The sequence below is a fragment of the Semicossyphus pulcher genome, unplaced genomic scaffold (assembly GCF_022749685.1).
Source record: "Semicossyphus pulcher isolate SPU_LCO1_2020_fin unplaced genomic scaffold, fSemPul1.0.p SCAF_9, whole genome shotgun sequence".
Classification (NCBI taxonomy): domain Eukaryota; kingdom Metazoa; phylum Chordata; class Actinopteri; order Labriformes; family Labridae; genus Semicossyphus; species Semicossyphus pulcher.
This window is the reverse complement of record NW_027211770.1, coordinates 14,781,934-14,809,363: the sequence shown is the minus strand read 5'-3', so window position 1 is coordinate 14,809,363 and position 27,430 is coordinate 14,781,934. Positions and strand designations below refer to the sequence as shown.

The following is a 27,430-nucleotide window of genomic DNA, read 5'->3' as shown; positions in this document are numbered from 1 at the left end:
AATTTCTCAAATAATTTATTAATCCATTCTTTTATACAATGTTGTGTTTTCTTGTAGCCCATTACACTGACCGAGGACTGGAGTAACGAAGCACAAGAGAATCTGATCCACTTTAAGGATAAACTCAGCAGAGCAGCCTCCACTTCCCTTTTTCTCCATATTCAAAATCATATACTGAGATACAAATGTTCATACCTAGATAGATTGCAAAGCTGTTTACCAGAGATGTATGTTTATTATGACATTTAAACCAAAAACTGACACGATTGTTAAACTCCCTCCCACATTGTCTGAAGACGGAGTTTTAGGACTTTGTGTTATTAATGAAATCTGGTTTATCATATTGTAATTTGACATTCTTGGGTATGTGGGTTTAGCCGCCAAAGTAAATTCACAAAAACTGTGTAATCCTTATGCATTTGCTCAATATATGCTGAAATTGCAGCCATAAGTTATAACATCGATTTTTTTATTTTTTTTTGCGACATTGGTCTGTTGTCTTCTTCAGCCACTGTAGCGTTGTATGTAAGTGGGCGTAGTTTGCAGGAGGCGTGGTTTGGAGTCTGCAGCTGCTTTACTTCTTTCCCCGCCAACAATAATGGGCGTGGTTTGTACCGTCTGCAAGGCTGCAGCTGGATCCTACTACTGCAGAATCGGAAATGTCGAAGGTTAGAGCGAGATACGCGAACTGTTCTGTTGTTGGCTGCAGGAACCAACATAAATGTCTTTTTACCCCACCAGCATCGGAGGATAAAAAGAAAGAGTGGTTAGTTTTCATTTACGATAATCACGTTCCAGCCACAGCTGCTTCTAAGTTGTTCATCTGTGCTAACCACTTCACCACGGACTGCTTCAACAACGAGGGTCAGTACAACGCAGGCTTTGCCTCGAAGCTGGCCCTTAAAGAAGGATCCATACCAACTGTACGTGGCCCAACAACAGCAACTGTGCAATCGGTAAGTGTCACTACTTTTTGAAAATGTTTACAGTTTATTTCAAGTAAGCTGCAGTCAGCTTGACTTGCTAACATGTGGCGCTTTGCTAAACAATCAGAGCAGCGCATCATTAACATATCCCCGCCCACCCAAAGCAGTGCACAGTTAATGTAGAGAGAAACTGGGAGGAAGGAGAGAACTCGTAGCCTTGTTTTAAAGACTCGTTGGACATGTTTTTAATAGCTAAAAGTAGCATAATATGGGATTTTAAAATGGGTCGAAAATGCGCTTATCCCGCGTGCAAGAAGACGGACGGGTTGCACATTATGCCGTCACACGGAGAGGTCGCACACCGCTGGCTGCACGCTTTAGGGCGGCTCTACATACCCTCCGCTCCTGTTTACGTGTGCAACCTCCACTTCACACGCGGGCGCGGATTAATTGCGTCATATTTAGAAGTCCGGAGAGCTACGACCAATCCGCACAAAGAACCGTGTGTGACGTAGCACAAAGCGACAGTCTGAGATGAACGGCTGTGTTGTTGTATTAAAATGTCTGTGAGCGACTTTTGCCGTTTTTGCCATCAGAATTTGAAAAAACAAGGTGTGTTTTGTCATTCCACTAAAATATTTGAAAAATCAGGAAATGTCAAAACTATTTTCGACCGACTTGTTGATCTAGGGTTGACTTTGATGAAAAGTCGCGAAAAGTCTATACGAGCATGTCAGAGGTGCACCAACCTACTTTCAAGAATCGAGCGGGATTTGCCCATTTTTATAAAATGGGAGGAGGAGGAAAACCGAGCAGATTTGAATAAGGGAATGTCGACATTAACTGCAACCTGCTCCGTGAAAGAGGAAGAGTGCTCTGTAGTAGTGCCAACTCCAAATCTCACCAGTATACCTATGTCCGTACGGCAGAGTATTACAGAGGTAAGCTGTGGTAACAAACGGTCAGACACATGGTTCTTAAATAGTACACATCAAGGGTAAATAGTTGTTATTTAAGCATCAAAGCTGTTGGTGGAAAGGCTCTACATCAAGGAGCAAAAACAAGTTCATTACCATAGTGTTTGTGATGACACATGTATTTAGTGCTCCCTGTGTTGTGTTTTTAGGGCACCGATGGTCAAGCATTGCCTCCTGTAAGACATGTAGCCTCCCAGACTGACCCCCCAGACAGAAAATCTGTTGCCACCCAGCTTTCCATGAAGACTTTACAGAATCACTTCAGAAGTACAGGTTTGTAATTTTACATGTTTTACTTCCTATAATAGTAAGTGTGCTCATTCATGCTAATAATGTATACGTCACTGACGGGATCACTGATTTATTTGTCCTTGCATTAAAGCTACACAGGTGAAAATGCCCAGCAGAGACTGTGGCGTGGGTACCCTCACCTTCCCCCTGGACAGTCCATTACTGCTCCTACAACCAATGATAGTAAGGAGACCGTCCAAGAGACCTCGACACAGCCTCACAGACGAGGAGGAAGACCCTTTGGAATGCAGCGTGTCTAAGGTCGTTATTAAACGAGAGGATTCAACATAAAACTGTGGACTCCGTTGCCGTTGTTGGTTTGAGGCTGTGTCCAATTTTTCTATTTCAAAGACTTCATGGAGAGAAGTTGGTGAATGGCAGTGAATGGAACAAATGTGACTGCAAAAAACTTGTTTGATTATGTTGTTAAACAAGTGCCATGAAACAATGTCACCAGTCACATGATGTTATCTTTCAAGTATTTTCAAAAGAAAGATATCCCCCCTGCAGCTGCTACAGGTTCACTGTTATTCTGTGGGAAACACTGAATGGGCTCAGCAAAATCCTGATATTTTTCTACACCTGGCAAGGTGGCAGCACGTGTCTAAATATCCCTGAAGAAAATATGCCGCAAATCTCATCTGTATTGACTCAAGGCCGTCTGCTGCTCAGGGCAGCTTATTGTCCTGTTTGGTTGATTCTGTAGAAGAGAGGAGATGTGTTTGTGGTCTGCTTGGTGGTTCAAATGTTTTGTTCCTCTTCTACCAGTTGTACACGGCAATTTAACTTCTTAAATTAGACAGTTGTGGAGAATATGTAAAAAACACATGTACAGGTTCAGTAGATGTTTTGTAATAAAACTAAATTCTGTTATACTGACAACTTGTTGTTTTTTTCTTCTTTAGTCATTATTTTAGTTTTCACAGATCTATATTTTGTACCAACAGTCCAACATGGGAATGTGTGTTTCATACTGTCTTAAGTTTCAGATGACCCTACTTGTAAGTAGTTTTTTTTTTTTTTTTTACGTGAAACTTATATTTCATACACTCTGAAATACCTGTTCATTCTCAAAACATCTAAAAGTTTCAATTCAGTCTGACTGGCAAGAATATTAGGATGATAGGGAAACAAGAAGGCAAAAACAAAACATAGACGAGGGGTCAGGAATGGGGAAAAAACACCATCTTTACATGTTTGAATCCGGGACAAATAAGGCTCAATTAATCGCTTTATAAACAGGTGACAGACCAACATAATGAAAATGATTTAAAAGAAACACGTTGAGCCCTTTTGTTTTTAAATGTCACCTGATAATTTGCCCTTTTCTGCAAGAATCCCTTCAGGAATAAATATGATATATCTTTGCTGCTCCACACAGAAACCATCATTATGTTGTCTAATGATTAACATGACCATTAATCATTTTCTTTAAAACTATTTTTCCTAACCCTCTTTCCATCCGTTTTCTTTTCCCCCCCTTTTTTTCCTCTTTTTTTACATTTAATTGGATAAAGAGATTCAACTTCATCCACCCCTTTTTGACTCAGCTTCTTTATTTCTCCTTTTTTCCGTATGGATTAAATGACAGCAAAAAATAAAGAGTAACAGTGTAAAGCAATCAAATGCTTTATTGATTATATTACAACACTTGAATAACTGCAGTGTAAAAATTCATAGAACATCCGTGTACTGTGGCAGTAGGAAATAAATGTCCACAGTTTAGCAGAATGAATGGAGGGATAATTCATTAAAAAGCTACCATACCAATCTAAAAAGAACTGACAGAAACATTGGGAATGAGCTCTGTGTTTTTGCTGCAGCTGGCAAACTTTTTCGTGTGGAGGTGTTTTTGAATACTTTATAATGATTTATTTAATTTCTACACTTTCACACACCTAAAGGCAATCCTGTGTTTAATATCCTTTTTGCAAAACATATTAAAGCATTAAAACAAGTACAGTAATCTGAGAAAGTCCAATATTTCCATTTTTAGGTCTTATCTCAGTCACTAAATCAGCATTTGAACATGATTACAAAAGATGCAATTTCTCCCTTAACCTGAGCAGTATGTGTTACTCTGCAGAAAATCATCATAAAAGAATGTTGCTTTAGGTTTTTAATAAAGCCTCTAAATGCCCCGTCTTTGGTCCTGACTTAAGCTTTCTTGATACTCAATATAATCCTGACAAATAAAATGTGTTTTCTTATTCCTTTCTTTATGTATTCCTTATTTTGTTTGTTATTCAACTAAAACATTTTTGTGGTGATAACCTGTTTGTAAAGTGGTTAATAGAAAACAGAGGCGTTGTACATCTCTCTGTTTAACCTCTCTTGGATTCACTTGTTTATCCAAGGACAGCCAACATTCAATTTGTAGGTAAAACTATTCAATCTTAAGTTTGATTTGATTTTAAGGCTCAGCTGCCTGCGTGCTAACTTCTACCTGGGCAGCATGTCCTGCAGGTCTGCCACCACAAAGGCCACCACGGCCCACAGTGCTGAGCAGAGGTCCATGTCTCGGGGGTCCTGGACGGCCATGGTGTCACCTTCACTGTGGTGGAACCAAAAGTACCGGCTGTCTGCAACATGGAGGCTGGCACCTGGATGAAAAACGAAGAAAAAGACAGATTTATACAAAGTTATATACCGTGACATTCAAGGTTAAACTCAAGTGTGTGAGACATCCTGTAGGATCCTTGAAAGAGACCAGGGGTCCGCTTCACAAAGCAGGTTTATTGAAAACTCTGAGTCTGTTAACCCTGAAATGAGGGAAACTCTTCCGTTTCACAAAGGGAGGTAACTTAAGCTCTCGGTCAGTTACCGTAGTAACAGACTCTATGAACCTAACCTGGTCGCGAGCAGGTTTTCTTCAGGAAACTCAGAGTTTCGCTCCGTCTCCTCCCTCTAGAATATAAAACCGATTCGGTTTTATATTCTCTTATATTCTGTTATATTCTATCAATTCTACTTCCTCATTCATTCAGCCCGTCTCACGCGTGTGTTTAAGCGGTTACCGAATTAAAAGAAGAAACATTGCGTCTCTGTGCTGCTCTGACTGCTTTGCAAAAGTCTTTTATAATTATGATAAAAAAAATCAAAAGACAAATCTGTGTCAAAGTCATCATTTTTAGATTTTCCAACACCACTGCCGAGAGCACTCAAATAAGACACCTTAAGTTATTGGAATTTTTTTATTTATTTAAACTAACACATTCAGTTTAATCAACATAAATTATAATGTATGTGAAGTCAGCATCATGTTAGGGATAAAGCTGATGCGCATTAAAACAGCCACTGAATGATATTTCATTAGTTTAATATTTAAAATATGATTGAAGTGCTTCCATGTACGTTTTTTTCTCCTGCTGCATTGCTACTAAATTAATATACATTTTAGCTTCCAGTCGTGATTAAATATTAAATAAATAGACCAGTTTAAACTAGCGCATTAACTCGAGCAGCAGTTTCTTCCCACGCCGCTTCTCTCTCTTTTGCAGCTGCAGCCGTGTTACTTTATTTTTCTAAAAACATGCTCGTATTCGCTGAACGTCCGCGTGAGGATTTCAAGCTCCACTGGTGTGACGTAGAGGACCTCTTTTTGTGTACCGTTGCCATGGTGACTCGTGGTATCAGGGCTCCATTAATGCTGGCTTTTTATAGTCAGCGTGCACGCACTTAACTCCGGCTGAACCTACTCAGAGTTGATTGAACTAACTCTGATCAGCTGTTCTGGAACCGAAAAGCTATCTCAGAGTAGATCGACTCAGAGTTCAGGATTAGACTCACAGTTTGTTGAACCTGCTTTGTGAAACGGACCCCAGGAAAAACCACCAAACCCAGCGGATCCAAACGTATAGCATAAAGTCAGTGCAAATTTTGGCCTTGAAAGGCAACAGGCAAGTTTTTTCTCTGGTCATGGATCATGGAACTAATTGCAACTTTTTACTGCATAGACCACCCATTTTTTATCAAAAGACTATCTTTCCAGTGGGGAAATTCCTCTGAAATTCTTTAAAAAGGGATGTTTGTTTTCTGCTTTGCAACTCTGCTTTATTTTAACTTCCTCTTCTACCAAGTGTTTCTAAGTACACTTTGATTTCACTTCTACTAAAACTAGACAGATGCTGAGAATATGTCTGGACCACTTCATCTTAACCACAACCAAAAGAAAAGGACATTCAAGTCGATAACAACACTGGTCAGAAGATGTACAAACTGTGACGTGAATATTTTGACAGGTTCAGTTACAGCTCAACAAGTGTTTCTGTACATTAAAAATGAGGATGTTTTGCAATATTTCATGTCACAGAAGTAACTCAAATCTCCACACAGCTTTTAATGCAGCTTCTGTGTGAAGCTGCCGGTAATATGGCCAGAAACTGTCCATCAGTCGGCAGCCTGTGGTAAGCTGGATCCTGTTGTTGGGTTTCATTCTATAATTAGCTGCCTGTAGGTTACTTCCTTTGAGTTTGTTTGAACATGGTTTGTTATGCAGATTAAGTTACGTGCTGTTATTTCTGTTTTGTTCAATAGCCATTATTTTACATGTTTCCAGACCTTGATTGTGAACTGGCAGAGCTGGAACAAAATCTCAGTGCCCAGTTATCCAAATGATCTCACTGCTTGGGTTTGTTGAAAGTCCAGTTTACGTACAAATTTATATTTTCACTCTTTTTGTATTTCTCTAATTTGTATTGTATTTTTGGAGCTATCTGGCACTAAGATTTCCTCTGGGATTAATAAAGTTCTATCTTATTTATCTTATCTGTTAAAGTGTCTGGAAAACCATTATCATTATTTGAGTCAATATTCATGGCTCAATACATCCCTTTAGAAAACAGGTGAAAGCCTCACTGCATTATGTACACTTCAAATAATAGTTTTTCAATCAATGTAAGTACTGATCTGTTTTAATAGTAGCTGTAATACTGGAACTATTCATCATAGTTATGGGTTATAGTTATTGTGGGTTGTTTTTCACTTCTTGTCTGAAGGTTATACAACAATGACTTTCTGTGTTAACTTCTGCATAATTCAGACAGAGGGGAAATCTGGACCACTAAATCTTTACAAGGTCACAGAGATGTTGTTAAAAAGAAGGAGATTGAGAAGCTCTGCATGAGTTGCAATAAATCCAATAAGCAATGATTGAAAGCAACTTTTAAAGCAACCCTGGTTCTGTTTTTTTTCCCTACTAAACAAGTTTGATCTACATTCGGTCACATCAAGCCCAAGACAATTTATGTTACTGACATCTTCCTTCACTCATCTTGAAGTTTGAATTTAAATTGTTACAATATTCCACTTAAAGTGAATCTCCCCCCGCTTCCCTTTTCCATACTTAACTTCATGAGCTCATCATGAGGATGTGATTCTGTTTACACAGCACTTTCCAGAAGAAAAGGTTATAACGACCATAACTGCAGAAATTAGGACGCTTACTTCCTATTTCAGCTGTTTCTGTGTTTATGACACATAGCATCATGTTAAAGGCACATTTCCTATAATTGTCCTATTATTATATACTGTATATAGTACCCATAAAGGCATGTAATATGGATCTTCAATCTGCTCAATGATCCACTTGCTGCTAGTTGCAAACATGCAGATTATCATATATTGACTCTGACCTGGTACTCCTGCCTTCAACCACGGTGAGATGTCTGTGCCTTCTCCGTGTGCCTCCAGTTTGGTGGTGTTAATGGGAGCCAACAGTTTGACCACTTCTTCCATCACCTGTTGATACAGACACAGCCTTAGTGTCTCTCAGTGTTTCAGAACATGGTTCAACATGATGTAAATGTGTAGAGTCACTCGGCATTGTCTTATATGGTAACTAAATGTTGCAGTGCCACATCCACATAAAGGACACCATTTTTCTGTGGTGAAGCAGTGATTTTATGAATATACTACCGTAGTTCTTGTACCTGTGACTATATACTCAGCAGAGAATAAACTGAGCTTAAATGGACACAATATTTGGACTAGTTAAAATGTCCAATCTAGGGAGCAATGTCTGAAGATAGATGTAACGTGAAGCAGGGAATAGAAGGAGAAATGCACAGTAAAAATCTGACTTTAAAGCCTGAAGAAATGCTGATATTATTGGGACATCATTGTGTTTTCAATCCTACCTTTTGTGCTGCATCACTGCCAGCAAACTGCAGAGCCACCGGGGCAAAGGTCCCCGAGTCAGACTCCATGACTATGTCAAAATTTGACAAGTTCACCTGCGTGGGGAGAGAACATAGACAGGGAAGGCAGACAGAGCGGACAGAGGAGAGGAAAGACAAAGAGAGACCATGAGAGAGCTTAGACACATAAAAAGAACCTAAAAACTATGAACGCTTCAGCCAATAGACACAGAGACCATTTAATTATTGTTTTATGAGCCCTCAGGGGGTGATGTTGAATGTTTGAAGAATCATTGGACTAAAAAACATGAGGCAATTTAAGTTTTTATATATATATATCTATATATATATATATATATACATATATATGCCCTGGTAGGCAGCCAGAGCTCTAAAGGAGGAAACTCAATAGGACTGTAGATTATTATTTTGATCTTTAACACAGACAAATCTAATAGCTAACCAAGGCCTGTCTGGTTCGCTGGAAGTACATTTCTACACTCCATACTTCCACTCTCACTCTGTGGTGTGACACTTCCTGCTTTTAAGCATAGCAGGAACAATCTGCCTAATTCCCGACACTGTGTGTTTCCTATGTGGTGCTGGAGTAACAGCAGGCAGTACCTTGTGTAGATCGAAGTACTGCTGCGCTCCGACTCCACCCTGCTCTTCAGCTGTCCACAGCACTGTACGCAGGGTCCTCCGTGGACGCAAACCTGGAAACAGATAGAGACTCAACTAAAAACACAAAGAGATTTAAAAAATACAGAAAGAGAGGGATAAAAGCTCAAATTAATAAACAACTTGACTGCCATAAAACGTGATGAGACTGCTTTCTGTAGAGCTTAATAAAACCTAGACCTTGTACTCTTGTTTTGCTGAACTTGTCCCACTATAAACTTATATCTACATTATCTCCCAGTCTGTTTCCTAGCTACGCGTGTTCCTTTTCCTCTACAGACAGTTGAAGGAAATTACAGTTGACAGTCTGATAAATTGTTTTGTGATTTGCTTCTAAATTTGGAAGTGGATACTCTGCTCCCTCTTCATGGTGTTCACTCACTGGACGTTTGAATTTAGTGCAGCAGTGGGGCCTAAGAAACTTTTGCTTTGGTTCATTGTTCCACCAGCTGTAACAGCAGTACTATTTTTGCCGAGTCACTTGTTTAAAAAAAGAAAACTGTTCTGATCTCTGAAGAACAAACATGTTACATAAAGCTAAATAATAAAGTTAATCATTTACTAGACCTTGTTTGTTTTATGAGGCTGCTGCTGTCTAACTTTCCTCGCATTTGCACAGTTTGACAATTCTTTTGTCTGGAACGTCATCTGTGCAGCACCATTCATTGTACATGTGTGTCTATACGTCCGTCTCTATAATACCTAAGTCCTTGATGAGTGATAGGGCCTCCCAGGAAATCATGGCTCCACCTCCATCATCCATGGCGCCTTGGCCAACATCCCAACTGTCCAAATGTCCACTCAGTAAGACAACCTTGCACATTGGACGGATAAAGAGGAATGAACATAGGAAGAAGACAGAGAGTGTGGAGGGACAGTTTTTCTATCCCTACAGTTTGTTTGATCTGAAAAAAGACAAGCGTGAGAGCAGCAGACAAAGCACTCTGCCCCGTGTCATTTCATTAAAGCCTGACACAGAACTAACACATGATGTGACTCAAATTTGAGTTCAAAGTGACATCCACGTTTCCAGTAACTTTAAGGGGTGGGATTCCCGTCAGTGGGGTGCTCCTGACCTGACGTTCCGGGTTACAGAACATTTTCTGACATGAACAAGCAAAGTTTGGACAATGACCCAGAGGCCAAACAACCCATTCAAATCTTATGCAACTGAAATGCTAATATTTTTTTAGCCAAGCTAGGGGCTTAGCAATGTGTGTCAGTCCGCCACTCCTGTCCAGACTGAAATACCTCAACAGCTATCGGATGAATTTGCCTGAAATTTGTTCAGGCATTCATGTGGCCAGAGGATGAACCCAAGCAGGACTCATCTTTTGAAATACAATGATGGCCATTCATAAATATTCTGCCACCAGTATAACTTAATGTAGTTTTTTTTTAATATAAAATACATGGCTAGTTACACACTTGAACGGAGACACAAAGACGAACAGGCATGTTAATGTATGCTGGTACCATGAATCACTGAAGTGGTTTTGCAATAACATCTTCATCTACATCTCTTTCCTCTGACGTGTTCATTTTCCAAGGAAGGGTTTTCACCTGGTTACGGCATGCATCAGGAATTTTAATAGTCAAGTCTCTAAGCTGCTCATAAACACACAAATTCAGCCCACCAGCAGTGTAGAAATATCAGGACAATCATTTACCTAAACCCAACATGTATTTTTTTTCTGTTGTATTGTAATCTTTATAACTCATTTAAACCTGTTTGCCTCTGTTGACTTCATATTGTCACTCTTACTACTAAGGGTTAAAACTACCTGACTAGACGGCCAAACACTTCTGAGACTTTCAAGAAACTTTCGTGATAAAAGAAGGAAGATGTAGAAGTTGAGTAGGTGGAAAAAATCCTCACATCTCATCACTCTCGGACGGCTCTGAAAGGCTAAACTGTGGAAATGACTCACTTAACCTCAAATACACATCTCTCTGTGAGTGTGCACACACACACACACACTCAGACCACAACCGCTGCTACTGCCAGTCGGACCACAAAGTCCCAGAGCCAGTTATGATGTCACCCGTGCCATGTGTTTCATTTCCCTTTTCTATAATAAGGGAGTAAGCGCTGGTTGGTTCCCAGATCAGAATAGTAACAGATTACATCAGCAGTCATCTAATCCAAGAAGTGTCCCGACTGATTCGTCAGTCCGCTCCACTTTTTTCCCACAAAGTAATCTGCTGTTTGAGAAGAAGAATAAAGTTTACTTTCATTACTTGAAGTGGGAAGTTCTGAATTATATTACATTTTACAACACAAACTAAGTTTCAGTTAGAAATCAAAGTCAGGAATCTTGTGTTTGGCCATCGTGGACTATAGTGTTCAGATGTAATGTGTCAAACTTGTTAAATTAACAGCGTCTGCTCATTAGGCTGTGAGGGAGTAAAAACGTACACACATGCAGTTTATAATCACACTAGGGAAATACCAAGTACACACCCATCTACCCACAACTACCAACACATCTAGTCAGAGATTATATTGTGTACAGAAGCCTCTGTCTCAAATTCAATATAAATACCTCCTTAACAACACACAAGCTCCAGACAACTTCCAAATATAGTTGAGTACACAGTACCCATGATTCTCACGTGGAACTTCTCACACAGGCTTCACGTGTGTCATACATACAAATGTTTACAAGAAACTTTTCTCACGTTTTCTGCTATGCTGCAGTTCTGTTTCCCACACATTATAACAGTCATCTTCACAAATCTGTCATACCCTGCTTAGTTATTTAGGAAACCCAACTGGGATTGCCCCTGGTAATAGAAAATGTTGATCCTGTTTGTCATCCAGCTTTTATTTAAAGAGACAACAACTTTGAGCAGACAGCACAAGAGCTCCGAACAGTTTCTTCCAATGAATTCAACTTAAATCTGCCGCAGTAGTCCCAATCGCGTACCCATGTTGGGCAAAGATTCCTTTGTTATTGAACATGCTACTTTTTGTATCCTGAACCCAATTTACAGTTTCAGCAATGCCCAATTTATGACCGAAACCTTGGAGTGATTTCTTTCAGCGGCATCATACCGTCTCCTCTGAAGATCTTTGTACGTGTTTGGAGATGTGTGCAGCGGCACAGCAGCATTATATCTGTTTATCAGGTTCTACTTGCTCGACAGGTCTGGATCCTTACCCACATACTTGCTAAGGACTCGATCGTTGACATTGCATTGTGTATCTGTAAGCTGAGTCAGGTGATGTGTTTTCTCCATGCAGTGATACACTTCTTACTTTGAGTTTATTTTGTCATCTTTTTCTATTTTAAGAAGCCGAATGGAGCTGCATGATATATCGTTTAGCGATAGCGAAGCAAATTAAGTGAAATGCATCAAGCTGGTACCATATACCCCAATAAATATCACATTACTATCGCAGAACAAAAAGAAATCCCAATATATGGTTTTTCTAATATCGTGCAGCCCTAAAGCCTAACGCTGAAAGTTGTGCAGTTGCAGGTTAAGTTACACATATAGGTGTCTGTGGTCGTCTCTTAATCAGAAGGTTCTCCTCTGTCTGGGGGTTCGATCCCTTACTGCTACAGTTCACATGTCTAAGTGCCCTTGGGCGAGACACTGAAGACCTTTGCTATCAGTGTATGAATGCGAGTGTGAAAGGCTGAATGTGACATGTGCTGTAAAAGCACTTTGAGTGGTTGGAAGACTAGAAAAGCGCTATATAAGTACAATCCATTTACCATGTATGTAGACAGACTTACACAAGGAGATCACAGGACTGACTTAACTGTCTATAGTGCACAACACCGTTCACACAGCGCATACTTGATTCAGACCTTTTTAATGCAATGTGAAATGCAGAACATTCTGCCTTGTTGTAATGTTTATGAATTATTTTCAGGGGAGCAGGGACATTTCTGAGCAATTTCAGGGTTTCAGTTTGACAGTTGAAATTTTTTAATTACTGGACTGAATACTATTTTTTTCCAAACACACCAAAGACAAAATAATACCAAAATTCATTATATTATCTTTGCCACACTATTAATTCGGAGGGCCCACTAGAAACACTAGAAATGGAGACTAGCATGACAACAAACATATATTAACAAGCCATACAGGGGTGTGTTTGTGAGTGCGAGTTGGACCTGTTCTGGGTGCTGCCAGCCTGTTATCTCAGCCACTGTGTTAAAGGAGTCAGCATCAGGCAGAGTCTTGGCTCCCATTGTGAGTCTGACGACAATCTTCTGCCCCCTTTGTGCCATTCGCCACATCAGCTCAGCATCCTCCATGGTGATACAGGCTGTGGGGATGCGCTTCACTCCATCTTGGTAGTCCTGCCAACCTGTGTGTGGACTAGAGCAGGAGAGACGGAGACTTCAATCTTCTATATATAATCTAACTACACTTGATTATTTGATTTAGAAGTTGAGGGTCAAATGCCAGACCAACCGGCCCTTCAGTAGCTCTTAAATGTACTTTTCCTAAGCCTTCATCATAGATAGATACCTGTTAATAGAGAATGGAGTAACAGATCGAATGAGTGTGGCCACAGCTCCGACTTTGGCGGCCTCAGATGCTCCATAAGCACGGTAAGCCACAGTTTCCCCATAGCTTACAAATGGCTGATTAAAGACCACAATCCTCCCTAAGGCCTCGCTAGCTCTAAGCTTCAGTTCCTCAAAGGACTTAACCACCAACACCTCTGCCTCAATACCTGGAGAGATAAGAGTGAGACAGTGAGGTGTGAAAGGGAGGTGGCTGACAGGAATTTAAACGATTTTATCTAACATACCTTCAGGTGGTGTCCCTACACTGCTGCCCAGTCCCAGTATAGACAGACTTTTGGCCCTGGGTAGAATCATTTCTGCACTCTCTTTCCCTCTCACCCAGTGCGGGATTTTGACTGGCTCTGGAGAAGAAAATGACAAAAGAAAACTACTGTTGCAATCAACAAAAGAACAAGGGAATCCTGAAGGCGTAATTTGGGAAACTTATTTATGCTATTTAAAGTCATTGCACGCATCCATCAAAACAGAAGACAAGGCATACTCACCGAGATGAACATTCAACCCATCCTGCGTCATAGCCTTGAACATGTATTTAATAGCCATGTCCAGGTTCTGCGAGCCACTGACACGGTTCCCAATGGTGTCAGTGAAGTCGGCCAGCCGTGTGTAAGAGCGGTTCTGGGCAGCACCAGACACAGCCAGGTCAATGATCTTTTTGGCCACATCAACATAGCCTGCTACCTCTGCAGCTATGTCTGACACTGGGTCCACACACACAAAAAAAAAAATAAAGTCAGATTTTACTTCCAAATATTCCTCATTTGTCAAGAATATCTTTCAACACTTAAATAAGCTTTTCAGCCGAGTACATAAATACAGTGTCTTAATCACCTCAGTTGGTAAGAAAATATACTGCTGAGGGGATAGATACACTATATAGTTTTCCTCCTTTAAGACATGTATGAAGACCTGAACCAAAAACATAAAAACCTCTTGCACAATAACTGAAGGAAGAAATAAAAACATACAATGGAATACCTTAAACATGGCAGTCATAATAAATGCATCTACTTGCAATAAATGGACTGGTATGCGGATGTTTTCTAAGGATTAACAGGATAGGGGTTTAGAATTAATGATCAACATTTTTACCTGGGCAGAAGACCTTGCATGTGTTTACTGACTGGGACAGTTTACACCATTATCATTGCTTTTAATTCATTCAATTTGTTGGCATTACCTAATTCCCAGTATAGATAAAACCAAGCCACAACCTGACTAGAGGTCTAATTAGCCAGAGTAATTGAAAACACCTGCATGGGTGTGGTGGCCATGCCCTTTAAAAGTAAAGTTAAGTATGACTGAATTGAAAAAAAATATTGGCAACCAACTCCGCGTGGTAGGTGGTAGGGTTTGGGTTACCTCTCCTTGCAGTATGATTGGATACAGCCCTGACTACAGCCTCTGGGTGAGGATGACATATACATGGAGATGATAGCACAGAGAGATACAAGAACAGGGAGAGAAGGAAGAGTTGTCCACCTTCCCGAGCCATCTACAGACAGAAAAACAAAAGTGTGATTACAAGTCTGTCCATCCTTAGATTAATGGTTAACATCTAACAGAGACATTTCCTGGAATTATTAACAATTAATCACATGAATGGTCATCTGCCTTCTTCCTTGGGGTTGGTCAAGTATTCTTTCCAATGTAGCATTAACATCTTTCCAGTCTGCAGCATTGTATCAGTATTAATTAGTTATTAGGACAGATGCATTACTATAAGCACTCTCTATCATGAAATGTAAGTGGCATTGAGAGTAAAGTGATAAAAACGCTACTTTACGTTAACGTCACAGCTATACTTTCTGTGAGGGCTAGACAGTTTCTGGTTGCTGTCCATTCACATCTATCAACAGAATCAAAGGTACCTCTTCATATAATCAAATGAGCTTCTGAGTAGTACATTTATAATCAAACGACACAGAATGACATTATTATAACGTTACTGTCGACCTGAGGATGGAGAGGAACGTTACTGCAGTTGCAATAAACGTAAAGCTTCATTTAAACGGACTTAATATAAGAGAAAAACAAACCCTTAAGGCCAATGTTGTCGTTGACGTTCAAGACTTCACACACATTTGAGACTGTTCTTAAAAATTTTGAGGATTGGAATATAAACACCAAACACTATTTCCGCGCTCGTGATTTCAGCGTGCCTGACGACACAAAACTTCCGGTCCGACTTTTCACAATAAAGGCCTCAGCTGTACACAAATAAAATATATTACAGAAAAAAATATATTTAAAAAAATGAAAGATATGCAGCTGCTGAAGATGAATCTACTCAAAAAATTCAAAGATGAATAGTGCATTATATAGAATGTAACTGAACACAATAATTAAGAAAATATTTTATTGCTCCTTATACTGCACAAACTTTGAATTGTAACATTTAGTTAGTTCAAACTTAAAAATTTTTATTATAAAATTATTAAATTTTCATAAATTTTAGTTGCTTAAAAGATGTCAATTGCTTGTCTTCATTGTAAAAAATGTTAGGTCCCAATCTGTGGTTCAGCCCCCATCCTTCTCATTAATCTGTGTTCCCCTGTTGTGTCCCTTCCTGTGAAAATAGTCAGATTCATGTTTACTTTACTACTTTTTTTTATACCCACCCTTTACTATATTACTGGGTTTTAAAAAAGTTTAACTTCTGTGTATGTCTTCTACATGGTGTTAAAATGCACTCTGTCTCCTTGTCTCGTCTTTTTTTTCCACTGCTGCCTCTGCCATTTGTGTTTTCTTCTCTGCATCATCAGATTTTGGAAAACATCTGACCATTTGGCTCCTTCCACATACTGCTGGCTCAGTTTAACACAGTGGTTTGAAAACTTTTTTTTTCTTTCTGGCACCTACATTTGGAAGAGGATGTCTCTTGAGGCTGGGAGGAAATGTTTATCTGTGCTACTGTGCAAACAAGAGGGAAAAAAAGCTACAACTGAGTGCTTTAACCTGCAACTAACCATTCAATAAAGGAACATTTAACACAACGATTCAAAAATAAAGGCTCATTGCACACACAAACGTCCACTTAGAATGTAAAATGGACGAAAGAGTCTTGTCTTGCCTGCTATTTTTTTTTTATACACACTAGTGAATACGTCTGACTTCACCAAGGATTATTTTCTTAAGTTTTAATTATAGTTATATCTTGATTTTATTGCTTTCTTTTAAACTTGGACCTGAGTTACTCATTTTGTTCCCTTACATGTTCTACCATGTCCTGGAATGAGAATAAATATCCATGAATCCAGTGATTGTCAATGATGACACATGCACAAATGTTGTCAGACAAAGTTCAACAAATGAGCAGAAAGTAGAGGCACCAGAAGGTAGTCGAGCACTGGGTCATATGCTGTTGTTGAGTGAATACAATTATTGTGCTGTCTGCGAGTGCGACCAATTCCCAAAGCCCCCCCCCAAAAAAGACAAACGCTGTGTTTCAGAATTGCATGAAAGCCACATCTTTATTTCAGTAGTGGACCTCATAAGATACACCATTCAGCAACTCAGTTCGCTGTTAGCCACCTTGGGTGCCTATGTCACTGTTTTTCTCTGCAAGTAGATTTTTGGTTGGTCCCCACTATTGTGTAGGCGTGCATTTTTTAAAATCAAGGCTTTAGTCAATTTATAGTCTAGTTCTATTAAAAAGAAAATTAAAGCTGAATCATATTTACAAAGAACATATACTACTTTAATCATTTATAAAATGCATTCATATGAAAAAAGTATTTAAAATAATCTAGACAACTGTCGCTGAAATTGAATTGAACCATGCCTGTCGAACAATCTAAAATCATAAATATAAAACACATAACAAGCATTAACAAAGAGGCTTCGACCATGTGAATGTACTATACAATCCAAATTTATCGCTGATTTGTTTACCTGGATTTTACTCTGAGCAAGTATAAATTAATACATATAAATTATAGTATCATCAGCATAGTGTGTAAACTTAAAGAGATCCTATTAGAGAGAGGTTATTGTGTGTCACCTGTTGGATTAGCAGCACGTGCTAACCCATTGTCTTAACCCACTTAGTATAGTATAGTTTATGTCAGAGATTTCCTGACATCTGTTTTGGAGGACATAAAAATGTCAGTTTTTGCCCATACTGGCACAATGGAATCATACTCATAACTATTTAAGCATGACACTTGTCCTGCAAAAGCACTGTTAACGAATGAATACAATGTGCTTTGAGTCACTGAGCATTCAAGTGCCCAACATGCATCAACAGTAAGTCACAGTGGGTCAGTGATAAGATCGCCCTGTTTATTCCAGCCATAGAGAATAGGTAGTTTGCATTTGCACTCAGATAAAATTACTTTAAAAGTCTATTTCATTATCAAAGTGGAAATTATATTATGTAAACACTTATAAGCATCCTAGACTGAAGGACAAAAGATAAATGTTGCCTCACACAGTAACTTTTACTTGTGTTACATTGCCTCATGAAGGGGATCAAACTGTTAATAGACACATAAACAGCAGCTGCAAAGATAGGGGCAGTGATCATCTAAAGGAAAAATAATTCTAATCCTTTTAGGAAAATCCTTTAGCAGTAAAGTTTTGTTATGTGACAACACAAGCCAAAATAATCAGCCCAAAAGATATTAAATATGAACAGGGGTCAAGTCTACTCACAGTTTAACTATTAGGCCCCCTACCACTCTGTATGTATTGACCGCTCATCCCTGTCATCTCGATTAATGGCTGGATTAAAAAAAAAAAAGAACTTTGACCTATTCATAAAGATTGAGAGGCCACAGATGAAGCTGTAGGACACAGTTTCCCCAAATTCAATAAGAGGCTGATGCTTTGACACATAATATCTCCTGATCCTAACTCCAACTCTATAACAGGTCCCTGCTCCTTTGGTTGGCTAATCGAGGTAAAGACTGAGAAGAAAGAAACACGTTTAAAACCTGACATGCTTGCACTCAGAGCTGCATTGCAACAGATTAAAAGAGTCTGTAAATAGTGGATATGTTTATGATTATCCAGTCTGTTGTATTGCTTATACATCTGAGCATAAAACAGATCTATAATTGCCTATATTTTTCACTCTCCAACCTGTGCTGAATAAGTCCTGACTTTACATAGTATAAGAAACACTACATGCTGCCACTGTCCCTTTAAATTCAAACCTGCTGTTTTAGCTGTATACAGCTGACAGTGAGACAGGAATGTGCTTTGGCAGTCATCAGAAAATGTTGGTCACTTCTGAGGTTTCTGAATTATAGTTATTAGCCTTGGCCCTACCTTAGCAACCCCGACACATATGCATGCTGCACTCAGTAAGCAAATAAAATAGTCCTGAATATATAATGTATGTTAGACAGAAGCAAACTTTAGGGACTTCCATCTACCTCAGTATGAGTACAATGAAAAATCTCTTTTTAAAAATGGCTTATGGAAATATAATCTCAAAAAATAATATTTAAAAAAGCTACTAAAATTATTTTCAAAAAGACAAATAAAGCACATTTATATTTGGTCAAATATCTATGAGAAACCAACAAAAATATGTACCTGAAGAGTAACAAAGTCTCTCATATGAATACTGGACAGCAAGACATATTCAATAATCATAAAAACAAAAAATCTTCAATAAGCAAAGAAAGCATAAAGAAAATGAAATGTAACAATGTTGACAAAGAGCTAATCTGACATCAAATAAAAGGAAAAAAACTTTGAAGGCTCTTTGTAACACTAATCACACATTTGGTATTGTTTCTATTCAAAACACATTAAGGTTGTATATTTCTGTGAACTACCACTATGCTGTTGAGCTGAGCTGAACAGTTCAGGCGACAGCTCTGCTGAATGGGACAATCAATGTGTCTGTATCTCAGAACAAGGTCCAGCCCCTCGTGGTTCAGCTTAGAGAAGTTACGTGGGTGTAAAGGCACAGCGTTATCAATACATCTAAGTTGTATACTTTCATAGACGGCTTTAAATTTAGGATGTGTGATTAACGTCTAACTCTTTCTTCAGAATGGAATGAAAAGAATGTATTTTATTTGTCCTATTTGTTCTCTTATGACCACTTCTTCACAAAAAATAGTCTTTATATAAAAAGATATGACAAAGCAGCAGAGGAGAAGGTCAGAGAGATGAAAGGGAAAAAAAGGAGGGAGCACTGCAGAAGAACAGACGTTCCTGACTTCAAACTTCATCAAGAAGAATCATCTTCAGTTATTTTTAGATCCAATCTCAGTCCTGATTGGGAGGAGCAGATTCCATTTAAAGTCCCTGTTGGTCATTTCAGGCGTAGAACTCCTTGGTAGGTGCTTTGTGATAGGATGTTGAGTTAAGTTTGGTGTCTCCCAGTTCATAGCTGCCTTCGTCCTTCTTCTTCATACGGTAGCCGAGGAGGAGGAGGAGGAAAACGGCACAGAGGAACCCAACCACTCCACATGCAATCACAGCTGGAGAAGAAATAAGTGTAAGTTAATGAGTGAAATAAGAGTAAGATAGATGTTCATGATGTCATAACAATTCAAGAGGAATAATGGCTGAATTCTAAATTATAGGATTAGTTGTACCATGTATCATAAAAACCTTTGTTTGGAGTTAACTGTCAACAATTCAGTATATTGTCCTGTTAAATAAGATGTGGGGACAATTGAGACTTGAAGCCTAGTGTAAATCTGTCCTTACCTGCCAGCACTTCTGTCCTCTCCCACAGATTCTCAGAGGTCACCTCCTCGGGAGATTCCAGATCGTATATCCTGCCGCCTCGGGCGTCCTTGGCCACAATTTCATTGTCTTCCTCTTTGATCAGGACCTCATCTTCCTTGCCTTTGGTTTTTGAGACGCCCCACCTATCCAGACTGTTGTCCTCGTGAGAATGGCTCACAGTGGTGTCTAGGCCGAATTTGGCTGTAGTAGTGTCACTGGGCGGTATAGTGGTGGAGCTGGGAGTGGTGCTCTCTGTAAACCAGTCAGCTGTTGTGCCGACATCTGCCACCTGGAAGAATATATGCATTAGTTACATTGTTTAGAACTTGTTTGAACCTTTTAAATTCGATTACTAGTGGTTCATTTTGGAATCAAAGTATTTTCAAACTTTAAGACAATAGTTTGTATAAAAGAAAAGCAATATTCTACCTTCTCAGCACTGCTGTCCCCTTCAGGGAGTTTGAATGGTGTCGTCTTGGTCGCCTCCACTGTGGTGTGGTGATCCTGGCTGTCTGCTGAAGTGGTTTGCGGGTAACGAGGAGAGTCTGATGTCGACTCTGGTTGAACTGGAACCATTTCTTTGGAGACTGTGGTCCTGGAGAGGTTGAGGAACCTTCTGAGTAACTCCTCTTGATCTGCAAGACCAAAAGCTATGAAATAGGGGAAAAAGAATTAACACTAATTAAAATGTTTCTTTTAACCGAATACCAATATTGTATTTGAGAGATACAAAGTTAAAATGTGCGTTCATTTTAATTGGTTCGTTTTGTTTACATGCAGTAGAAACGAAAATTACTCCAGGGAATTAACTAACCACATTTTGGTTTAAATTGTCATCACACTGAGTGAAATACATATTTCAACACATTATTCACTGTGGGCATGAAGGTGAGTCATTGATAATAAAGGCTGGGAGTATCTGCCTACTGTGCACTTCCAATAAAACCTCACCTGTTTCACTTCATATCACCCCAGGACAAACATCTGGCACACTGCGAGTGAGTGCTTCTGTGTGTGGGTGTATAAGCCTTTGGGTCTAAAGTGCATGTATTGCTCATTTGTCTGCCAAACACACCCTGAGAGGAGGAAAACTGACAGCCTAAAAGGGAATTTTTTCAGCCACAGTGATTTCCATTGATTAATTAAATAAAAACAAAAAACAAAACAAAAAAAAAACACCCCAAAAATTTACAAAATAAAGGCTGGGGTCTCCTTACCGTAGTCTCCAGATCCAGAGCCTGAGCCATCGTCGTCTCCATCTTCATCGTCTATGGGGAGGTCACCTGATGATTGTCCCTCTATGTACAAGTCATCAGTGGTAAAGGACAACTCAGAGGAGACAAAGAGCTGGAAGAGAGAAGAAAAAGTATATTTATTATCATTATTTAAGCAGCACAGTAAAATGCCTATAAAAGGAGACATATAGACACAGAGATCTCCTTTATTCACACTTGCAGAATTCCTTCCACTAATTGAAAACATGTGAACGGATCTACAGTTTGGGAGTAAGACAATACCTCACACAAACCAATGACCTATGCAGGCAGAATATGCCTAAGTGTTCACTGATGTCTGCGAGCGGATCTGTAGGTTTTTATCTGCTTTCTCGTATATTTTAAGCGACGTGGCAGTAATTTGTGACGCTTCACAGCACAGCCGGGCAGCAGCGATCTCAGTGCGGTTGTGAGAAGAGAGGAGGAGGGAGAGATAAAGCAGCTTCAAAGACAAGATGATACACACTGGGGAAAAAATGTTTCATATGAAAGACTGAAGCTCAGGAAAATCTCCCACTAACCCAAACATGACACAGAGAGTACTTTGATGTAAACCAAAACCCTGCTTGTCTCATCATCTAAGCTTAGAAACCTTGCTTAAGCCAAAGAGAAGAGGTACTTAAATAGATGACGTTATTCACCAGCTTGTTGAAATATGACTGCCTCTGTGTCAAACAAAATAAAACAAGCTCATCAAACAGAAAGACGTCTATATAACAAGGAAGACCTAAAAAAAACCAACACGAATCGAAGACCTGATAATGAGTCTGAAACTCAAAAAGAGAGGAATGGCTCTGCAGATGTTGGAAGTAAGGAGCGAGACAGACACACACATACACACACACACAGACATGGATGAATATAGCCCATTGAGACCTGAAGTATGTCTGGAATGTATACTATGCTTCCACTAACACAGGTGCTGAGAGGGAGAAAGAAGGGAGCCTGAAGAAAGGACAGGAAAAGGCGAGACAGGGACAGTACTATATGTTTCTCGTAAAACAGGTGCTGGTGACATGGGGGAAGATGCGTGAGGAGGTGTACTGCTATTCTTAAATAAATAAATAGTCACACTGGGGTAAGTAAAGGTGTAAGGCGTGAGTGTTTTCATGGTGGTACAAGCCTCTCATTTGGCAGAATACTTGTGGTCAAAAATGTAAACAAAGACAACTTTACTTCAAACCAGTTACCACAATTAATACAGTTCCAAAAACACGTGTATTCATTATACCAAAATACTTCACCAAATGAGTTGCTCTTTCTGCATAGACCAGTATCAATAGAAACTTTCCTCTCAATTTCCTTTGCAGCTTCTTCTGCTGCTGTATTTTATTTAAGCTTACTGAGATGTAACAAGAGAAAACCATTATGAGATAAACCAGATGTTTTCACGTTTTGTGGTGAGGTAAGCCAAACACAAAATCATTAACATCCATGTTTTTAAAAAGAGAGTCATCTAATGCCAGCGCTGACTAAAATAGCAGACGGGGCTCTCTCACATTCTTGCTGTCTTCAACCAGGGATTACAAAAGCAGATGCTGTGCCGCTTTTCAAAACAAAGCGCACAGAGACACAGCACTGGAACTCCTGCAGACATACAAATGTGACGGTCCTTTGTGTGTTTTTCTGATTATTTAAACTCATGTGGACAACCAAAGAGAGTTTTAGGTTTACAGTTGTCTAAAATGTAGCTTGGGCATCACTATTGGTCTGGTTTCTTTGATAGCTTGGAAAGAGAACTGCTCACATTGATATTAAATCAATGTACATACTGTAAACGTTTAGGATTTCCTTTTAAGGCCACAACAACTACTCTGTTGACCTACTACTCTGACCTCAGGGGCTGCTGAACTGATGGCTTGACAAACACACTGCCTCGACAAACACACTGCCTCCACCACCTGCACGTACTTTAAACTAAATCCCAAGTATACACACAGATATTGACCTATGAACTTAATATTAATATGAATAACTATGACAATTTGGCAGATGTATGCAAATTCAATCTTTAAATATTAAAACCAATGTTTAAAGCAATTAGCTGTGTCTAACTTGTCTGCATTCAGTGCAGCATTCCTAATTTTATCAGCTTTTGGAACATGTGTATCAAAATTGAGTATGTTAGTATGAGTAAGTATATTATTCCCATAAACAGGGAAGAGGCCATGAACAGGCTGGTGCATTGTAAACAAACCAGCTACTCACTCGTTTTTTTATTGTATGTGAGCAAATACTGTAGGTGGTGGTGGAGAGAAAATATTTGAATTGAAAAATGAATGGAAAGCTCACTTCATGTATGGATAATGTAACATGCAAAATAACACGAAAAGGCAAAAATAAATGGATAAATAAATAAATAAAAATCGCTACTACGTTATCTGTCCTCACCTCCTTGCCAGGAAGAAGCTATGCATTCTGGTTTACAAAAAGTCATGACGAAGTCAGTCAGAGGTTACGCACATCTGGAAAACATACATGTGTACATAGCTAACACACACACACATATATACCATCTGGTATCCCGGTGCTTCGTCAGAGTGCAGACAGTTTTCTGGAAACTGGGTCGTAGTAATAAAACACTTCAGACATACAATAGTGAAGGTTTATGGGTGTGTTTTGAGGGGTGATATTTTATTCTTTGATCAACTAATTGTTATTTTCTGTGTCCACTGGACCAACAGTTATTAAAGTAAACTATTTCCCAATGAGGTGAAAGGCAATGATATCGAGGGGCATTTGGACCAAGAGTGGGGTTGTGTAACATCCGTAAGTACACATCAGACCTGTCATCACCATGTAGATAGCAGCAGCAGCAGCAGCAGCACACAGCGCTGTGTTTGAGGGGCTGTATGTCTGACCAAGGCAACAAGTCATAAAATGTCCCACAACGTCACATGTATCAGTTGGGTTGTTTTACAGGAGTTACAGCCTCAAACGGTTTCATTAAGACAAATAATGAGACCATAAAAAAACTGGAGCCAATTCGAGCTGTTTAGTTAGCCTGCTCAAACAGCCAGACAGGAAGTGACACGGTATCGACTTTAATCTTACACAAAGAGGATATAATGATGTCCTTATGGAGCTAGGCATTGCAGTTATTTTAATATGCTTACCACAAGCTAAATGTCTTGGTCAACACTATTTGGCACAAGATAAGATTTGTATTGGTCATAAGGCTCAAAATGTTAAAAGCTCTGTGGTAGAGCAAAAAGAAGTAGAAAACCTATTTGGTGTTTTTTTTTTAGTAAATAAAACCTGGCTCTGGTTGTACAACTCTTTTCAAGTCTAGTTGTACATGTTTGACAATGGTCTGAAAATCGCTCAAGGACATGCTGAGATTGTTCGACAGATAGGACCCACAAAGTCAAAAAAAATGTTATACAAACCGTACGTCAGCCAATCAGATGCTTTCACAGACAGGACGTGTACAGGCGTAACTTTTAACGCAGAACCTTCGTGTGACTAATATGATGTGACTTATACTGATACACTTATAGCACATGAAACTTAAAGCAGACTTCTGGATCTTCGTAACTATATGTCCATTGGAAGATTATCATTAAATCAATTCTTCTTGTTCTATGCGTGTTCTGCTAAGGTGTTACAGCAGCACTGTGAAATTATATCATTATTAATATAATGAGACTAGGTGTGACACTCTTCCTCTTGCCTACTTTGGTTGTGCGGAGAACTGCGTGTATCCCACGCAGCTCCATGCTTGTCTGGACTAGCCCGGTGGGACTCACTTTGAGTCATCCATCCAGAAAATGACACAACTACCGACTCGCAATCTGTCACGGGCCGAAAAGGCTGTTTCAACATTCATTGTTTAGATTTGGGCAACATCATGGACCGACTAACCAGTAATTCTACGGCCACACTCAGAGAAGCAGTTTGAAAATACACAGTAACCCATAACGCCCAGCAATTTAGGACTGGAGTGTGTGTATTAGTGGCATGAGGTAAAGGAGAATCAAAGCATGTTTAGAGTAGTGAATGGCATTTATTATTAGATGGAAAAAGTAAAATTTTAGCAATTAAAAGTTGTTTTTCGGTAATAGAATCAAGTAATAATACATTGTGTGCTTAGCTTGAGACTCATGGGGACTTAGGGGGGAAATAAATTCGTTTAAGACTGTATTTATTGACTCTCTGCCTCACCAGCTCTTTCAGTATTCCGCCTTATCCTGAACAATATCAAGTTTCATCTCTCTCACTTTCACAATATACAGGCCATAAATCATAAATATCATGCATTTCGGTTGAGGTGGTGAAGGTCTCTGGCTCTCGTTTGGGACTTTTACAGTCAATTAATCATGCGAAGCAGGATATTTTGGCACATGTGACAATGTACAGACTGGAGCTCTGCTTTAGCCTGTCATTTCCAGGTGTTTTCCAGCTTTTACAACAGACACACACGGAGAGGAGGGAAAATACAGGGAGATATTTTTCTAGTTTTTTCTAGTCAAGCAGAAGTTTTTTCTCATTCTTAGAATTTTTTATCCTAGTTTAGCCTAATATTCATTGTATACTCATACAGAAATTCATTTTGTAAACAGTGACATTTTAAAAGTTGACCCAAGCCCCTGACTGTGTGGGTGAAACATTCAGGCCAGGTCTGGAGGTTTGGGTTTAAATGTCAATGCTGTGGGCTTTAGAGGCTGAACAGACTTTGGCCCTGTTTGAACTTGACACCAACTAGACGCCCGAACTTTAATACAAGGGTAAACCCTGTAGGCTATATGTCCGCAGATAATGTATCTTTTATGAAATGCTAATGTTGCCTTCACGAAGATAACATAGCTGAAGCTGAAAAAACACCGAGTTTATTTTCATAACGATATTTCCTGAGATACACTTTGCTCATGACGTCCAGGTGGACCAATTAGGCAAAGTATGAACCATCAGCTATGTTTTAACTTGTGCGTAATTCATTGAACACATTTCCCCATACGTTGGTGACGTCAACAGAAAGAACAAAAATAACATTTGGGACGGTTACATTTTCTAAACTATCTCAACGGCTACTTTGCGCCTATTATTAGTTTAAAAAAAAGACACCAAGTCAACTGTATCAGTCAGATAAAATTAACATTTCATAAAATTGGTTAATTGGTCGATATTTTAAATAAGGAAGCAATAAAAAGTAAAAGCTACTTACTTTGTCACTGATGAACCCAGTCGCCAGCCCAACGAGGAACAACAACCACAGATTCCTCATCTCAACTTCCAGAAAAACCCGACAGTTGAAAGGAAAATGCTCTAAAAAGTGAGGACAAAAGCTAATAGTAGACAGTCTAAAGCAAAATTATATCTTTCCGCTAATTCCTCGTCCCGTTTTCGATCGTGTTTTCGGCTGCTTCGTTAAATCTCAGTACTTTCGTTAACGGCTGCTGAACGCGTTGTGATGTGGAGTTCCTCTGGAAAAGTTGTTTAGAGGAGCGATCAGCGTGGCTCCGCCGTGACGTCAGCACGGCGTGACGCTCGTTGAAGAGGCGGCTGCCTGTTGGTGTTTTTTAATAGACAGACGCACACGGGGGAGAATAGTGTGAAGAGAGAAAGAAAGCAACTTCTTTTAAGGAATGTTAGGAAAACAGAACACGGAAAACTATTTAATCGATGGAAAAATATTTTACAAATTACAAAACAATTTATTCACACTGTTCATTCAACAATAGATATTTGCTTGCCTATTAGTAGGTTGGTAAGTAAACACCCTGCCATGCCCATAATTTCAGGATGTAATAGTAAACATATTTATATTGTAAATATAGTAAACAACTCTGTATCTGGGGGTGCTAATCCTAACCAGGCTACACCACAAAGGAAACAGCTACAGCAACTTCTCTAAATAAAGATAATACAGATTCCGAAAACGGTTTGAAAAGC

General features: G+C 39.3%; 2 protein-coding genes and 1 long non-coding RNA gene across 3 annotated transcripts; 1 reads left to right on the top strand and 2 right to left on the bottom strand.

The window, feature by feature from the left end:
* Positions 1-688: 688 nt before the first annotated feature.
* On the top strand, positions 689-3,069 carry LOC138584696 (uncharacterized). Its single transcript, XR_011305454.1, has 3 exons — positions 689-956; positions 2,053-2,176; positions 2,286-3,069. It is a non-coding gene; the product is annotated as an uncharacterized lncRNA (long non-coding RNA).
* Positions 3,070-3,807: 738 nt separating this feature from the next.
* Positions 3,808-15,717, bottom strand: LOC138584288 (carboxypeptidase Q-like). The gene is made up of 11 exons (XM_069656477.1): positions 15,608-15,717; positions 14,931-15,063; positions 14,054-14,269; positions 13,793-13,909; positions 13,507-13,714; positions 13,146-13,353; positions 9,715-9,826; positions 8,956-9,047; positions 8,332-8,427; positions 7,828-7,933; positions 3,808-4,797 (listed from the first exon to the last, which is right to left on the bottom strand). Exons 2-11 carry the CDS (start codon positions 15,061-15,063, stop codon positions 4,637-4,639), a joined length of 1,449 nt encoding a protein of 482 aa, XP_069512578.1. The 5' UTR covers positions 15,608-15,717; the 3' UTR covers positions 3,808-4,636.
* A 1,297-nt stretch (positions 15,718-17,014) lies between these two features.
* On the bottom strand, positions 17,015-26,929 carry LOC138584808 (syndecan-2-like). The gene is made up of 5 exons (XM_069657120.1): positions 26,703-26,929; positions 21,482-21,611; positions 20,694-20,914; positions 20,244-20,553; positions 17,015-20,011 (listed from the first exon to the last, which is right to left on the bottom strand). Exons 1-5 carry the CDS (start codon positions 26,760-26,762, stop codon positions 19,848-19,850), a joined length of 885 nt encoding a protein of 294 aa, XP_069513221.1. The 5' UTR covers positions 26,763-26,929; the 3' UTR covers positions 17,015-19,847.
* Positions 26,930-27,430: the final 501 nt, after the last annotated feature.